The following is an 18,488-nucleotide window of genomic DNA, read 5'->3' on the forward strand; positions in this document are numbered from 1 at the left end:
AATAATACATTTAATACAAGAATTTTCGTTTTTATACTAATAATTCCAGACTGATTTTTATGTGTTAAACTATTGGCAACACCGCAAACTACGAATGTATTCGATGTATTCGAAAACAGGTCGGTAATGCGAAATTTTAGTTATTACACATCGATAAATTTTTTAAGCGGAAAAAATTTTCGTTTTTTCCACATGAAGTTTCTAATTTCTATAAACCATACTTCGATATAAGTTTCAATAGGGTTGGTTCTATTCGACTTGGTCATTATTATCATTACTTTTTATTAATTTTCATCTTTCAGATGCCATGTCCAATTCATCATTACGCCCTTAATTCTCCCAACGGATTAAAAGAGTCACTTCTACCACCGGAATTACCCTTAGACGCTAGAAAAACAACCACGCTACGCCGTCACTATTATCCCGAAGGAGGTTGGGGATGGGTAGTCGCTACATGCGCAGTACTGGTACATTTATTAAATCACGGTATTCAACTGGCTTATTCTCAACTAGTAATACCCGGTACGGAGAAATTCAGGGTGGAAAAAGTACATTTTGCAGGTTAGTTTCAAAATTAATAGTTATAAACTTTAAAAAAATATATTAATTAATTATAAATAATTTTACATGTATTACATTTCTTATTACGTCAATTACCTATTTTGGCTCACAAAAAAACTTATTTTCCCTTTTTCTTTTCATATAATTTCAAAATGTATTATTATTATTCCGAAGACAAAACTCGAGTTAAAAAAAACATAACGTGTTGGTTTGACTTAATACAACCCTGTAATACAGCTGACAGAACGAATTCCCGCCTTTAACCAATAGGAGGATCTCTGTCCACCTGCATACATAAGATCACAAGTTTTTATGAAACTATATTCTTTTTTACAATTTCACAAGTTAAAACTTTGTTTTTTTATTTAGAAACATATAAAAACAATGTAAAAAAAACTAGTATGTGCTGTTAAACTCGGCGTTCGTTGTTAGAATTTTCATTCTTCCGTGGCGTATAGTAACGATAATCCCATATATCAGTTTTTGCCGGCCTCGTGGCAGCAAATGACCCGAATAAACCGGAGAAATGTGGACTGAAAAACGCGGTTACAAAGAGTAAGAATGAATAAATTTTCTTGTTATATGGGAAATGCAACTCCGCACTAGTTGGAACAATATATGTGGCTTGATGTTTGACATTGATATAATATACAAGAAATTATGTGAACATGTGTGCTCTGAACGATTTTGCAACTTTGCCAGAAACAAAAGTTGTTTTAAATGATAGTGAACGTCCCGTTTTTGAGGTTATGTAATATATACATTCCCAATACTTTCAAAACGTAAGTTTAAGTTTCATTTCATGTATTCTAATCTTTGTTTTTATGCAACAATGTTAAAAATTAAATATCGATTATCATTTTACGACTAAATTCCATTAGATGGAATTATTGCGAATATGCCAGGAACCAAATCGATTAACTGGAAATTTATGCAATAGAGATTTAGTGATTCGCTGGGATAATTCAAATTCCGTTCGAAAATCCATTCAGGTATGGAAATTACGAAATTATTTGATACGCTGTCAATTAAAAAACCCATAATTTCACTTCAAACGTAGTAATTATTTATAAATAAAGTTGGTAACATTTGTTTACAAGATGGCGACTTATGACACGTCATGGAACTGATATCCCTTTGTTTTTATAATAATATGACACGATCCTTATATTTTCGAAAAGTATGTTGGTTTTATTTTAAAATGTGTGGTGATGTATAAATCATAAAGAACAAAATCCTAACCATACTTCGTTCGCTTGATATAACTGCTGGGAATAAATTTTCAAGCACAATTTCGTTGAATTCGTAACGTATTCGATAACTCTATTTTCTAGAAGATAAAGTAAAAATATTCTATTGCTATTTTTACGCTTAGATACATTTAAATTTCATGAAATAAATTCCACTTATACGGGGTTAAATCATTTAACTATATGTATTAAAAATTCTGACACGTGATTCATACTTCATAAATTGTGACAGTAGAAATAAACGTTATGACTAATATTCCGAAGGTAGGTATTTAGACAAATTATATAAATTACTATTTTGTTATATATTTATTTCGAAGAATTCGTAGTGTATCGGATTTAAATTTCATGTTTTGCCGATTTGAAATCAAATCCACCTATCATACAGGGTTAAATTATTTAACTATATCTTTATATACTAACAAATCTGACATTTGATCGAGACGTCATTAAGAATAAACGTTATGGCTAATACTCCTAAGGTAGGTATTTTAGACAAATTAGAAAATTATTTTTTTGTTATATATTTATCGAAATTGATTTCTCATCGTGAAAAATGTTTATTATTATTTATCAGTTGTTAAAATTAAAATTTTTTTTTCGGATATCACAAGAATAGAGTAACAACGCAGTATGTGTTGATAGTATCGGCATCTTAGTCACTGTCAGAAGAGTTTCAGCGTTTAGACTACATAAAGGATGTCTTATAACCTATAAATAATTTGAAATCTGTACGTCTATTCTTCGCCATGATAGATTATAGAACTTATGGGACAACCTGTACAATTATAATGTAAAAAATCAAATTAGTCCTCTGTTGGGAAAGCAAAAAGTTAATTCGACAAAAAGAGACTTTTTGTTTGTATAATTTTCAAAGCAAAGATCTTGTTGGAAATTGCTTGAACATTTTTTTTATCGCAGATAGAATCATTTCAAGTGTTGTTTTTAAAGCCATTAGCAAGTTAACTACATCTTTCCCCTGTCGTGTTAAATCTCACTTTAATTCCCCAAGTGCTCGTCGGCCTGAAAGTGGTTCATTGCGGTTAAAATCAGTGGCGTTTCTTCTTTCCAAATATCGAATAAATACGTTCAAAATTCCGTAGAAGCTTCACAATATTTCAGTTGTAACATAACACGTAAATTTATCTTTTCACACTGTATTTGTGCCAAGTACTGTCCTGGCTAACCAACTAACTACTTAAACGTATTTTTTACGTTCGAATTCACTTTTTTTCTGTTATAATGTGAAATAAAAATGATAAACATAAACAGAAAAGAAAACTAATAATAATTTGTCCTGTATTGAATAATGTATATTCGGTATTTGTAATTTATTGAGTTACGTCATCCGAGATTTATGATGCGTTGTCAAGATGGCGACGCTAGATTTTTAAATTGATTCTGTTTCGGTATATGTCATAGCAGGCAATATTTTATGCAATGCTGTAGTTAAAGTTGCATAACCAATATAATTTTTTAATTGATTTAATACCCCGAATTTATTAACAAAAACATTTCGTAATTATTTATTGAATAAAATTATAACCCATTTTCAATATAATAAAATATTTCACTGGACACTTCTTCTTCTTCGTGCTCTGATTGGTTAGCTTCCTGTTCTGATTGTACACGTTCTGATAGCAATTCATCTTCTATTAGTATATTAGAAAACGGTTTGAAATCGTCATCGTAATTGATACTAGTTTGCATTTCTCCTGATTTGACGTCTGCAGAAGTGTCTGATTGTCCATCAGTCAGTTGGAATAAATGAAACGATTCTATTGGTTTTATAATAGTGTCCGTTTCTTCGGTTATATCTGATAAAAATTGATATAAATATTTTTTACGAATACGCCACTGGTACGGGATATCGGTCAGTGAAAAATTGACATATGTCATACACAACCAACTTCAAGACTATACAGTGAAAGTAAATTACGGTAAAGCGGTTGTTAGAATACGATTATGTCATTGATCAGCTGTCAATGCTACATATGTTCTGTCTAACATTACGTTTAACGTATAAGAAGTATTTAAATTCGTTGTTGTATACAAGTCAAGACAATATGGCGGCCGGTTATGACAACATCCCGAAATAACATTTAATATTTATATGTATATATATATATATATATATATATATATATATATATATAAACTTGTTTTTAATGACGTACCTGCCACAATTGGGAGAGTTTCTCCATTAATGAAATAGTCTTGGATATTTATATTATCGGTGAGATGTGTTTTCATTAAATATTCGAAATATTCATCTGGTTCTCGTAGGTTGGTGTCTTTGTCTTCCTCGCTTTTTTCGGTAGATACAGAACATCGATTATAATCTGTGATCAAATTTACAATGTTGCAATTTGTTAATTCGCTTAGAATTTGCGTATCTATGGTATTGTCTTTCATCGTTTCTAAAGCTGATACCTGGAATTCGAATAATAACTCTCGACGTTGCCAGATTGCTTCAGATATACCTATAATGTTAGTAGAATGTATAGGTATATCAGAAAATTATTTGTGTTGGTAATATTAATAAAGGGACATAATAATGAAAAGATTGAAGCACTACGTGGAATAAGTTATCTTTTTATTCAGAATTTGAACAAATTTATGTTACATTCAAGCCAAATTAGTACTTATGTTATTTAAAGGACTTTTGTCGTTGGTACTATTATTCGTTATAGTTATACGAGGGAATTTGGAATATTACATCCTTTTCAAGTGAATTTATTCGTCATTGGTATCGTCATGCGTTCCTATTATACGAGGGAACTTGAAATATTACTCGTTTGAATATATTTTTGGAAAAAAATGATAAATTCGTTCATTTTTAAGCTAAATAACTTTTGAAAATTTAATACAAACAATCAAAAAGTTGTTTGGGGGAATTTATTCGTCATTGGTATCGTCATGCGTTTCTATTATACGGGGGAACTTGAAATATTACTCGTTTGAATATATTTTTGGAAAAAAATGATAAATTCGATCATTTTTGAGCTAAATAACTTTTGAAAATTTAATACAAAGAATCAAAAAGTTGTTTGGGGGAATTTATTTATCATTGGCATCGTCATGCGTTTCTATTATACGAGGGAACTTGAAATATTACTCGTTTGAATATATTTTTGGAAAAAAATGATAAATTCGTTCATTTTTAAGCTAAATAATTTTTGAAAATTTAATACAAACAATGATAAAGTTGTTTGGGGGAATTTATTCGTCATTGGTATCGTCATGCGTTTCTATTATACGGGGGAACTTGAAATATTACTCGTTTGAATATATTTTTGGAAAAAAATGATAAATTCGTTCATTTTTAAGCTAAATAATTTTTGAAAATTTAATACAAACAATGATAAAGTTGTTTGGGGGAATTTATTCGTCATTGGTATCGTCATGCGTTCCTATTATACAAGGGAACTTGAAATATTACTCGTTTGAATATATTTTTGGAAAAAAATGATAAATTCGATCATTTTTGAGCTAAATAACTTTTGAAAATTTAATACAAACAATCAAAAAGTTGTTTGGGGGAATTTATTCGTCATTGGTATCGTCATGCGTTCCTATTATACGGGGGAACTTGAAATATTACTCGTTTGAATATATTTTTGGAAAAAAATGATAAATTCGTTCATTTTTAAGCTAAATAACTTTTGAAAATTTAATACAAACAATCAAAAAGTTTTTTGGGGGAATTTATTCGTCATTGGTATCGTCATGCGTTCCTATTATACAAGGGAACTTGAAATATTACTCGTTTGAATATATTTTTGGAAAAAATGATAAATTCGTTCATTTTTAAGCTAAATAACTTTTGAAAATTTAATACAAACAATCAAAAAGTTGTTTGGGGGAATTTATTTATCATTGGCATCGTCATGCGTTTCTATTATACGAGGGAACTTGAAATATTACTCGTTTGAATATATTTTTGGAAAAAAATGATAAATTCGTTCATTTTTAAGCTAAATAACTTTTGAAAATTTAATACAAACAATCAAAAAGTTTTTTGGGGGAATTTATTCGTCATTGGTATCGTCATGCGTTCCTATTATACAAGGGAACTTGAAATATTACTCGTTTGAATATATTTTTGGAAAAAATGATAAATTCGTTCATTTTTAAGCTAAATAACTTTTGAAAATTTAATACAAACAATCAAAAAGTTGTTTGGGGGAATTTATTTGTCATTGGCATCGTCATGCGTTTCTATTATACGAGGGAACTTGAAATATTACTCGTTTGAATATATTTTTGGAAAAAAATGATAAATTCGTTCATTTTTAAGCTAAATAACTTTTGAAAATTTAATACAAACAATCAAAAAGTTGTTTGGGGGAATTTATTTATCATTGGCATCGTCATGCGTTTCTATTATACGAGGGAACTTGAAATATTACTCGTTTGAATATATTTTTGGAAAAAAATGATAAATTCGTTCATTTTTAAGCTAAATAACTTTTGAAAATTTAATACAAACAATCAAAAAGTTGTTTGGGGGAATTTATTCGTCATTGGTATCGTCATGCGTTTCTATTATACGGGGGAACTTGAAATATTACTCGTTTGAATATATTTTTGGAAAAAAATGATAAATTCGTTCATTTTTAAGCTAAATAACTTTTGAAAATTTAATACAAACAATCAAAAAGTTGTTTGGGGGAATTTATTCGTCATTGGTATCGTCATGCGTTTCTATTATACGGGGGAACTTGAAATATTACTCGTTTGAATATATTTTTGGAAAAAAATGATAAATTCGATCATTTTTGAGCTAAATAAATTTTGAAAATTTAATACAAAGAATCAAAAAGTTGTTTGGGGGAATTTATTTATCATTGGCATCGTCATGCGTTTCTATTATACGAGGGAACTTGAAATATTACTCGTTTGAATATATTTTTGGAAAAAAATGATAAATTCGTTCATTTTTAAGCTAAATAATTTTTGAAAATTTAATACAAACAATGATAAAGTTGTTTGGGGGAATTTATTCGTCATTGGTATCGTCATGCGTTCCTATTATACAAGGGAACTTGAAATATTACTCGTTTGAATATATTTTTGGAAAAAAATGATAAATTCGATCATTTTTGAGCTAAATAACTTTTGAAAATTTAATACAAACAATCAAAAAGTTGTTTGGGGGAATTTATTCGTCATTGGTATCGTCATGCGTTCCTATTATACGGGGGAACTTGAAATATTACTCGTTTGAATATATTTTTGGAAGAAAATGATAAATTTCTCAATTTTTGAACAATAAATTTTGAAATTGGATACCATTGAATCAACAGCTGCTGCAAGGTTAGTATAAACGATCAAATATTTGTCGTAGTAACTTAAAGTCGTCGACTGGGGTATTTTGATTGAACCAGAAGACACTGTTGCTTGCGAAACGCTCGATTTATCCTTCTCCATCGTTTGGGAATTTACTGGTACAACAAAATCGGCAAAAGGGTCAAAATTTCCGTTAACGACGTTGACCAGAGATTTCTGTAATAAATAACAAACACAACACGTTACGACGAGTAAATTAGTCGTTTTCGTACCCCTCTTTTCCTCTACAGGGCGTTGTTTACAGATAGTTCTACGTCGTAACTCGACTCACCGTAACAGCATCCTTGTTCTTCTTCTTTTTGTCCTTCTGAATATTTTCTTTTTCCGTTTTTTCCTTTTTACCTTTGGCGGGCGCTGATTTTTTGAAGTACCTGTCGTACACCAGCTGAGGTTTGTCCAATGGGACGCCTTCTAAGACTTTAGGCTTAGGTTTGCTAAGTGGGAGCCCCCCAACGTCGATCGGCGGCAATCTTCTTTTTCTTTCCACCCAAATGGGGTCGAATTTTTCGAACAGCATCCTCTCCGGCGTTTCCTCAATTTTCGTCGGGGCTTTCAAATTCAATAATGATAAAAACGATGCCGAATCGCCTGACAACTCGTCGGCAATTTTTAGAAAATAATATCTGAGGATGAAATAAGCTGTAGCGAATTTTTCCCTATCGGTGTTTTTTATCATAACCGATCGCTCTAATTTCTCTAATAGTTTGTTTAAAGTTTCGTAGTTAGTTTCTAGTTTGGGAACCACTTGCGATTGGCTTTTGTTGATCAACATTTGGTTACCTATAGATGAATACGGAGAACCTACGAACGTTGGAATGTCAAAAAGTCGAAAAAAACTTATGTAGTAGTACAAAAATTAACTATTTAATGTTTATATACGAAATAATCATAATACAAGCTCCATACATGATTTACTTATAGTAAAAACATAAAAAACACGTTTATTAAGTGGATAAAATGAAAATTAATCATAAAAAACGTACTTTATAGGGATATTATGGGTTTTTTAAAAAACAAGGTTGGTACGTATGACGTCATATTCTAGAACCTAATTATGGAAACGGAGTGAATTCAACGTTATTCGAATGTGACGGACGGAAAACTGAACTTCAGAAATTAGTTAAATTAATTAGACATTACTAATTGAATAGTCAATTTCAATCCAAAATCATAATAGAAAGTTGAATTGACTTTTATTTTTATTTTGACGTTATACGTATCAAAATTATCCGCCATAATTGTCTGATTATTTTACAAACGAAAATTAATTTCCCACTCACCTACGTAAAAGTTGTGAGGTCATTCGAATCTGTCGGACGGAATACTGAACAAACTAATAAAGATAAATTAAATAATTAATAATTACGAATTTAATGATTAATTATTTGTTTTTTTAATTAATTCATGTTTTGTTATCAGGAATAAATAATTTTGTCAAAGTTAGAGTCGAAATAGTAACAAGAAGTTAATTATTGCAATTTTACAAATCTGACGTCATACTTATCACTCTTTTATTTTTTAGTGCACTTTTAAATCTTAATAGGATGTTTATCGTAAAATTTGTTCATTCTTTTCATTTTTATTACACAGAGACGATAAAATTTGCTGAATATTAATATTTCGGTTCCGTACGTAATAATTTGGAAGGTCGTACAAATGTCACGGACGGAACACTGAACGAAAAATAGAAATAAGTGAAATTAATTATTTTATACTAATTATTGGATTTTTGGATTGATTCGAATATTGTTATCAGGACTAAATAAATGTACGAAATTTCAAATAAAAATATAAACGGAAAGTTGAGGTAATAATAATTTTTTTGCTACATTGTCGTCATACGTATCAACCTTGTCCGCCATGATATATAGTTCTGTCTTTATCTTTTATTATTTATTTCGAGAGAGAAAGTGTGTTGTGTTTTTTATTGGGGGAAATAGGGGCAATTTTATATCGGCTTGTTTTACGTAGGAAAAATTTTCCTCTGCGGAGCTGTAATTTGGATGATTTCGCGATTTTTTCCTATCCATTCATACTTACTTGACGATTCTAGTTGTTCATTTTTTTGAATGTCTTCAACGCCTACATTGGACGCCGAATACATGTCGTGCAGATATCTCGCTCGTCTTTGTCCTTTTTCGCATTTTTTATAAAGTTTTTCTATAAAATCCATAACGTCCCTTTTCCTCGCGATCCTCCGTAAATGTTCCACCGAATAATTCCAAAACACTTCATCCTCGGGGCATCTGATTTGCTTATAAAAATTTTGTAACTGCCTCACGACTTTTTTATCGTAAACATATTTCGGTCGTTTCACCGTCCCCCAATATTCCTGATTCGCTGCTTCGAAATAATTTTTTTCGGTGTACGTGTATTTTACCACATCTCTCGATTCGTATTTAGTCGAATTTAAAATTTCTCTCAATGCGTCCTTGATCAACGTATTTCGAGCCCTCAACGTCAACATATCCCTGATGGTCTGGGATATTAAATTGAAATCTTCCTTGTATACAAAGCCTTTAAGCAAAAAATGATTCAGTGACTAGTTTCGGCTAAAAACAAATCGCGCGCGCATGCGCGCCCACTATACATAAGACATTCCAACGTCATCTGTCAAACTCGCAACTGACATCCCGGAAACGGAAAACGATATAAACGTCAACGTCACAAAAAGACAAACGAGGCGCGTTATTAAATCGAGATTTCACCCTCACATTTACTCAAAAATTTTGTATTCGACAAACCTTGAATTAGGAATAACAAGTTGGAAGATTCGTTCCAGATTCGCGGAAAGGCGGTAATTTTCCACGTTTCGTAAAAATGCCCGGTGCTCGGTGGTTTAAACCATATCGGAAAATCGATCGTCTTCCCGGGTAACAATAAAATTTCCCTTTTATCGAAATAAAATGGCGAAGGTTTTCCGATTCTTGATACTATATATTTGAAAGTGAAGAATTTTTCGTATTTGGTAAAATGTAGTCTTAGCGTCGCTTTCCCTTTATTTTCTAATTTTACGTAATTAGTTACCGGCTTAGTTGGTACTTCTCCTAATTCAAAAAGAATACGGATCTGGAAATATATATATATAAATACAATTTAATTTAATTAATTTACAATATTTAAACACCCCGTATAACAATAACATTTTTTCATACATTAACCTGTGATTTTAATACCTTTTTGTTATAAATATTTTCGTTATAATTAGTTTCTCCCACTAAATTTTTAGCGGAACGGTATACGGCCGAGTAGACAGTACCAGATCGGTGATTGAGTGATTGTGCGATTGGAATCAGATAGCGGGAAGTCGATCATCAATCGTAATGTATTAAACACTTTTTAATTCAATTTCCGGCGATATTTTCGTTACAGTTTGTTTAAAAAAATATTAAATAAAATTTTTTTTGTATTATTTTTGTTACTATCGTCGTTTAAGTGCATAACTTACTTTCATATCTTCTTGTAAATGACTTGCTATTATCCTGGTGCCGTTTATAATAAGATTTACTACGTCTATGTCGTGGAAGTCTACTGTCATACTTGAACTGATGTGAGGTTCCGTATTTCTAATAATATTGCTGTTTACTTTATCCGATGAATCAACATCATTTGATGAACTACAAATTAGTAGTGAACGCGTAAATTTCAGATCAATTTACACATTTTTCCTATCAAAAACCACAGTACTAATAAGTTTTCTTATTATCAAACACTCCCTCGTACTAAAATTCAGTATTTTGTGTGTACATGTTAAAAAAACATGATTCACTATATTCTATAACTAAAAGAATTTATATTATATGATTTTAGTTAAATTTGGCAACACGGTATGTAGTTATATTCGATTTAAACATCGATTCATTCGCGCATAGAAAATCCAGTACAATTTCTCGCTTATAAGTTCATTTAACTATAAATCAATTCAATACTTTATCATTGAGGACTTATTTTATAAGCAATAAACTATATTTATGTCAAAAAGCACAATTATTCTGCTCGTACAAACTAATCATATATAAACCAATCCGAATTTACCTGCAATATACTTGAAAGAATCCTATATGTCTATGATCTGATTACTTCGGCTTCCAATCGAAAAAAAAAAATGTAATCTTACTTTTCTAACAATCAGATTATGATTGCATAAACATAAATTCAGAATATCCCTAGTGAAAAATATCAATTTTACCTCGAAAAAGCTTTTTTTTAATCACTTCCTCTGTTCATGAGAGTTAATCATAGATAAACCAGTGAGTTGATTACGTCACCCACAATATTCTAGAAAGATATGTTTATGATCCGATTACTTCGGTTTTCGATTTAAATCAACGAAATATTACTCTCCGAACATTCAGATCATGATTATAGTTTTCGAAAAATATCAATTTTATCGTGAAAAAAAAAACTAAACATGATGTATAACAACGCGTTGACATTTACTGTAGAAAACTATTCTTCAATGACACAATCAGAAGTGCGTTCACCAAATTAGTTTTCACACGTTCACTCATTCCACCGATATGTTCTCTATTAGAATTCGATGATCGTAGCTTGGAACTTCGGGTATGCATGAATCAAAAAAAAGATGAAGAATGTCTGAGTAGAGATGGGTTAATATTTTATAACGGTACGGCTGCTGGCGACATTAGTGACGTGTAAATAATAAAAAATTGAGTTTTTTGAAAATTACGTTGAATATATTTCTATTTTCAGATGGAAAATTTGAAAAAAAAAATATTCTGAAAATATTTATTTATAAATAAAACCGACGTATTCATTTTATATTTATTTAATTGAAAATGACGGTTTGTTTTATTCATATTGTTTCGTTTTTTTCATATATTTATATACAATGTGTTAAAAAAGTAACGTACTCACTAATATTTCGATTTATGTTCGATTTATAGTAAAATTAAGTTAGTATATGTTGTTTTGAAGTATATAGGATGTACTTTTATAACCAGCTGAGCTATTAACATATTTTTTCAAATCTAAATTAACTCATATATAGGAGAAAAGTTATATTTTTCTATGACATTCTATATCTTTATCTATACTTTTCAAATTAGTTACCTCATTAGTTTTAATTTTTAAATTGTCCCACCTCTAATCATCTATCGCGTTTATTGTTATGGAGTTACAGCGTTGCCAAGAACTTTTACTAAATATCTGTGTCTGTCTGTATCTAGAAATTGAATTTATAAAATCTACTCCACAAATTATTCTTTTATCTGATTAATATAATTATTTGAGTTCTCTTATTCTCATTGAGAATTTTGAAGTACTCTGGGAATTTCAATTTCGTAAATTCTCTACATTAACATGGAGGATTCAATTGTTTTTATTAGGAACAATTTACAGTAAAATAAACATTGTTGAAAAGCAGAAAGGGGGAAAACTCGTCAACCTCCGCAATTTTAAGCGTAATTTCTATCTGAATAAAGAAAAAGCGAATTGCTATTTTATAAGATCTCCCAGACGTTTAAAACTAAATAAAGAAATGTGCAGGTCAGTACTCAAACTAAATTTACCTTGAACTTTCGATTTTAGAATCGGATTCTTCCAATTTCCGATCGGTTGACTCGATTTTTTGACTTCCAAATACAATGAGAGAAGAATTTTGGGGTCTGTGGGGTTCAAGGTGATTCAATTCGGAACGTACCTTATTCAAAAACGCTTTCCTGTAAGGATTTTTTTGCCATAGCGCGTAAATATTTCTGAAAATAATATATGGCAGGAAATGACGTATATTAATAATCGAGTTGAGGAAACATTATATTATTATACAGTATGTCCCTCTTAAATAGAAATTACGTCAATAATACGTCTTAGTTTTTTTAGTATTTTTGTTCGTCCGTGTATAAAATCAAAATACGAAATAATGGAGGATGGTATGTGAACAATTATAAACCCGAGGAGCATACAATCAGAAGTTACGTGGTGTTAAATCTGTTGAGTAATGTGGTAATAGTTTACGAGTGACAAAAATTTACAGAAAACATTTAATATCTGGATAACGGTGAGGTTTAGGTATAGGAAAGTATATATGAATTTGCCTTATTTTTTACCCCTGAATGTATTAAAATAGAAAAAACCGGGTGGTTCTATTTAAAAAAATGAAGAAATTTGATATTTATGAAGTTACAACTTTGAACACTTTTCATATACACCCTGTATAAAATAAACAATTTTTTAACATAGATTCAAATACTTCAGACCTTGCTAAAAGCAACCGAATAAAAACTATTTTTATATCTTTAAGGGTGACCACGTAAAAAAATTATTTATAAGTGTCTGTAATAGTTACAAAAAAATTAATAATTCAAAAAATATGTATTTTTCAAAAAAACTTTTTAGATAAAGATCTACTAAAATTTTACGTATATTTCAAACATGTATTAATATACAGGGTGTTCTATTTAAAAAAATGAAGAAATTTGATATTTATGAAGTTACAACTTTGAACACTTTTCATATACACCCTGTATAAAATAAACAATTTTTTAACATAGATTCAAATACTTCAGACCTTGCTAAAAGCAACCGAATAAAAACTATTTTTATATCTTTAAGGGTGTCCACGTAAAAAAAATATTTATAAGTGTCTGTAATAGTTACAAAAAAATTAATAATTCAAAAAATATGTATTTTTCAAAAAAACTTTTTAGATAAAGATCTACTAAAATTTTACGTATATTTCAAACATGTATTAATATACAGGGTGTTCTATTTAAAAAAATGAAGAAATTTGATATTTATGAAATTAAACTTTGAACACTTTTTATACACACCCTGTATAAAATTAAAAATTTTACAACATAGATTCAAATACGTCTGACTTTGCTAAAAGCAACCGAATAAAAACTATTTTTATATCTTTAAGGGTGTCCACGTAAAAAAATTATTTATAAGTGTCTGTAATAGTTACAAAAAAATTAATAATTCAAAAAATATGCATATTTCGAAAAAACTTTTCAGACAAAGATCTACTAAAATTTTACGTATATTTCAAAAATGTATTAATATACAGGGTGTTCTATTTAAAAAAATGAAGAAATTTGATATTTATGAAGTTAAACTTTGAACACTTTTCATATACACCCTGTATAAAATTAAAAATTTTACAACATAGATTCAAATACGTCTGACTTTGCTAAAAGCAACCGAATAAAAACTATTTTTATATCTTTAAGGGTGTCCACGTAAAAAAATTATTTATAAGTGTCTGTAATAGTTACAAAAAAATTAATAATTCAAAAAATATGTATTTTTCAAAAAAACTTTTTAGATAAAGATCTACTAAAATTTTACGTATATTTCAAACATGTATTAATATACAGGGTGTTCTATTTAAAAAAATGAAATTTGATATTTATGAAGTTACAACTTTGAACACTTTTTATACACACCCTGTATAAAATTAAAAATTTTCCAACATAGATTCAAATACTCCAGACCTTGCTAAAAGCAACCGAATAAAAACTATTTTTATATCTTTAAGGGTGACCACGTAAAAAAATTATTTATAAGTGTCTGTAATAGTTACAAAAAAATTAATAATTCAAAAAATATGTATTTTTCAAAAAAACTTTTTAGATAAAGATCTACTAAAATTTTACGTATATTTCAAACATGTATTAATATACAGGGTGTTCTATTTAAAAAAATGAAGAAATTTGATATTTATGAAATTAAACTTTGAACACTTTTTATACACACCCTGTATAAAATTAAAAATTTTACAACATAGATTCAAATACGTCTGACTTTGCTAAAAGCAACCGAATAAAAACTATTTTTATATCTTTAAGGGTGTCCACGTAAAAAAATTATTTATAAGTGTCTGTAATAGTTACAAAAAAATTAATAATTCAAAAAATATGTATTTTTCAAAAAAACTTTTTAGATAAAGATCTACTAAAATTTTACGTATATTTCAAACATGTATTAATATACAGGGTGTTCTATTTAAAAAAATGAAGAAATTTGATATTTATGAAGTTACAACTTTGAACACTTTTCATATACACCCTGTATAAAATTAAAAATTTTACAACATAGATTCAAATACTTCAGACCTTGCTAAAAGCAACCGAATAAAAACTATTTTTATATCTTTAAGGGTGTCCACGTAAAAAAATTATTTATAAGTGTCTGTAATAGTTACAAAAAAATTAATAATTCAAAAAATATGCATTTTTCAGAAAAACTTTTTAGATAAAGATCTACTAAAATTTTACGTATATTTCAAACATGTATTAATATACAGGGTGTTCTATTTAAAAAAATGAAGAAATTTGATATTTATGAAGTTACAACTTTGAACACTTTTTATACACACCCTGTATAAAATTAAAAATTTTCCAACATAGATTCAAATACTCCAGACCTTGCTAAAAGCAACCGAATAAAAACTATTTTTATATCTTTAAGGGTGACCACGTAAAAAAATTATTTATAAGTGTCTGTAATAGTTACAAAAAAATTAATAATTCAAAAAATATGTATTTTTCAAAAAAACTTTTTAGATAAAGATCTACTAAAATTTTACGTATATTTCAAACATGTATTAATATACAGGGTGTTCTATTTAAAAAAATGAAGAAATTTGATATTTATGAAATTAAACTTTGAACACTTTTTATACACACCCTGTATAAAATTAAAAATTTTCCAACATAGATTCAAATACGTCTGACTTTGCTAAAAGCAACCGAATAAAAACTATTTTTATATCTTTAAGGGTGTCCACGTAAAAAAATTATTTATAAGTGTCTGTAATAGTTACAAAAAAATTAATAATTCAAAAAATATCCATTTTTCGAAAAAACTTTTTAGACAAAGGTGTACTAAAATTTTACGTAGATTTAAAAAATGTATTAATATACAGGGTGTTCTATTTAAAATAACAAAGTTACAGTCCATTTCCGGTTCTACCGAGCTAACTGGGACTAAACTACAATCATAAACAACGAAGATTTCGAAATTTGTGTGGTAAAACCTTTTGAACGGTAATTTAGGCTCACCTGGTCCTAGGTAAAACATTTTTTTCTTCTAAAATATGGTTAGAAATACCGATGTATTCAATTTTTGGAATCTCGTTTTTCTGAAAGTGAGTTTTGATGGCAAAATAAACAGGATCATCGCAAGGACACTTTTTCCTACATTTAGTCCTACAATGTTCTTCTAAACTAGGTGGCAGATGCCAAAAAGCCGGATTTCCTCTATATTTATCGAAATTCGTATTAATTTTCATATTTTCAAACATGATTTTTTCCTCTTTGACGTTTCTATATTCTTCGGCAGCGTTCATAAGAAGCTCCCCAAACGGCCGATTCAGTTTTTCCGATAATTTTTTATTAATGTCCATTCTTCTTCTCATCCAATTTTCCCAATTTTTCAAGGGATTTTGATCGTTTTGGAGGCACGCCACTTCGCTGTTTTCATCTTCATCTCGATCGAGTTTTTCATTTTCTCTAATAAACGATTCCGAAAAGCACTTACAAAACATGCATTCCGCCATTTTGTTTATCATAAATATACTCGCATCACTCAAAGAAAAGTCAATTTTTGACAGAAATTATCTCTGAAGTACCTGGCGTGGCCTAGAGATGGCGGTAGTTGCTCGGAAACTACCATTTTGAAGTTTGAAGACGCCATGTTGTTTAGTATTCGATGAAAATTTGGCTGTGTGCAAAATGGGTGCCGCGTTTATTCACAAACTAAGTTTTTGTTGGGCCAGGTACTTCTGGAACCATCCCCGTATGTTGTTTTCACTGGAAACACGTCTCTGGGTTAAGTAGAAAATTTAAAAAGAAAAAAAAAAACGGTTTTTACGATTTTACCGATACAACTGGCAACATTGTAATTATAATTTATACGAATATATTTGGAATACTGATATATATCTCATGATTTTGTTTTTATATTGAAGAGGGCGCTGTTTGCAGAGTTCATATCAAGTATTATTGAAAAATAATAAAAAATTTAAGTTGCTGTTGGTAAAACTTGATACTGTGTACCATTTTCGAAATATTTTGATTTGAAAATTATATAATATCGAAGTGATTGTCTCTGAGGACCACAATTTAGTTATCGAAACGTATCTTATCTTCAAGAAAAAAAATTACAATAAAAGAATCTTCTAAAAACACATGGATATGATTTTCGGAATTTTAGATCCACCACTAGAGGGCTAATTTGAAAATATGAAATTGAAAAAGCAAAATTTTTAAAAATTCAACAAACTAAGTAGCGTTTTGTATACTATAATCAAGTTTTTCAATAAATTCTGCGCATTTTTCATCGTACAAGTTTTAGTCTATCTCTCCAAATAACAAGTGGGGGAGAGTGGGAATCTTTTTTTGAAAAAATGCCTGTAAGTCCGGTTCTGCTCAGCCGATTTTCATAAACTTAATGTAGTTTTAAAAAACTTTTGTCCAGTAATACAAAATATTAATAAATTTCGAAAAAAAAATTGCTTTTCTAATTTTATATTGTATGTTAAACAGTTTTAATTTAATTTTCCACGAAATTTTCTTATGAAATAAAATTAGCAAGCTCTCTTTTTTCTACTCTTTTCTAAAGCTTCTTTTATCCATTTCCTTTTTAGAAAATTAATTGAAAACATCGAATTCTTCTTAACTTTAATATGAAGAAATAATTTCATAACGAAAAACGCTTTCTATAATGGACTGTATTTCACGAAAAAATATGCAAATGTAAACAATATTTTATTGGGTAATAATTTCTATATCGTTCGAAGCTTAGCGAAGGCAAAAAAACTCAATTTTACGAGGGACTTCCACTTTATATTTTGGGTGCAAAAACCGCTTCGTCATCTATCAATTACAAATTTAATTTACGTTTGATGAGTAACCGAAGATACAGTAAAAATTTGTTATAATTGGATATTGTATTACAACTGAAAGACAAAGAAGAAGAATTTTTTGTAATGTGTCGTTTAATGTATTATTGTAAACAGTACCCTATACAAAGGGATTCAAAATTTCAATAATGTAAATCCCTGTAAATCATACAGTTTCAATCTATTTTATATATTATATCTCAATTAAAATTTGTTTTTAAATGCACAAACATTTTTCTAAGCCGGTCCTGTATTCAAATAATATTCTCATTAATCATTTTCGACAACTTCTACAATGATTAACGATAATAAGATTACCCAAAGAGTTACATTGTTGGGATAAAATATGAAGAAGAAATGAGTTTGCAGAAACGTGGAAAAGAAATATTTTTTTGAGGATATCATAATTTTATTCACGCGGAGATTTCGAGTTTCACAGCAAGGATTTCAAATTTATT

General features: G+C 29.0%; 3 protein-coding genes across 3 annotated transcripts in view; 1 reads left to right on the plus strand and 2 right to left on the minus strand.

Annotated features, from left to right (window-relative positions):
* The window catches only part of LOC130449049 (ATP-dependent RNA helicase vasa), a 153,089-nt gene that overhangs the window by 36,798 nt on the left and 97,803 nt on the right, over nt 1-18,488 (minus strand). The window lies entirely within an intron of this gene.
* Nucleotides 947-18,488, plus strand: part of LOC130449048 (monocarboxylate transporter 12-like) — a 126,734-nt gene continuing 109,192 nt past the window's right edge. Inside the window, exon 1 of the mRNA XM_056786693.1 lies at nt 947-1,343. The gene's annotated coding sequence lies outside the window, so the exon portion shown is untranslated. The remainder of the gene's footprint in view (nt 1,344-18,488) is intronic.
* Nucleotides 3,335-9,944, minus strand: LOC130449051 (uncharacterized). The gene is made up of 6 exons (XM_056786699.1): nt 9,908-9,944; nt 9,204-9,680; nt 7,435-7,964; nt 7,107-7,319; nt 3,989-4,244; nt 3,335-3,628 (listed from the first exon to the last, which is right to left on the minus strand). The coding sequence occupies exons 2-6, from the start codon at nt 9,628-9,630 to the stop codon at nt 3,351-3,353; spliced, it is 1,704 nt and encodes a 567-aa protein (XP_056642677.1). The 5' UTR covers nt 9,631-9,680; nt 9,908-9,944; the 3' UTR covers nt 3,335-3,350.

The sequence above is a fragment of the Diorhabda sublineata genome, chromosome 9 (assembly GCF_026230105.1).
Source record: "Diorhabda sublineata isolate icDioSubl1.1 chromosome 9, icDioSubl1.1, whole genome shotgun sequence".
In the NCBI taxonomy this organism is placed as follows: Eukaryota; Metazoa; Arthropoda; class Insecta; order Coleoptera; family Chrysomelidae; genus Diorhabda; species Diorhabda sublineata.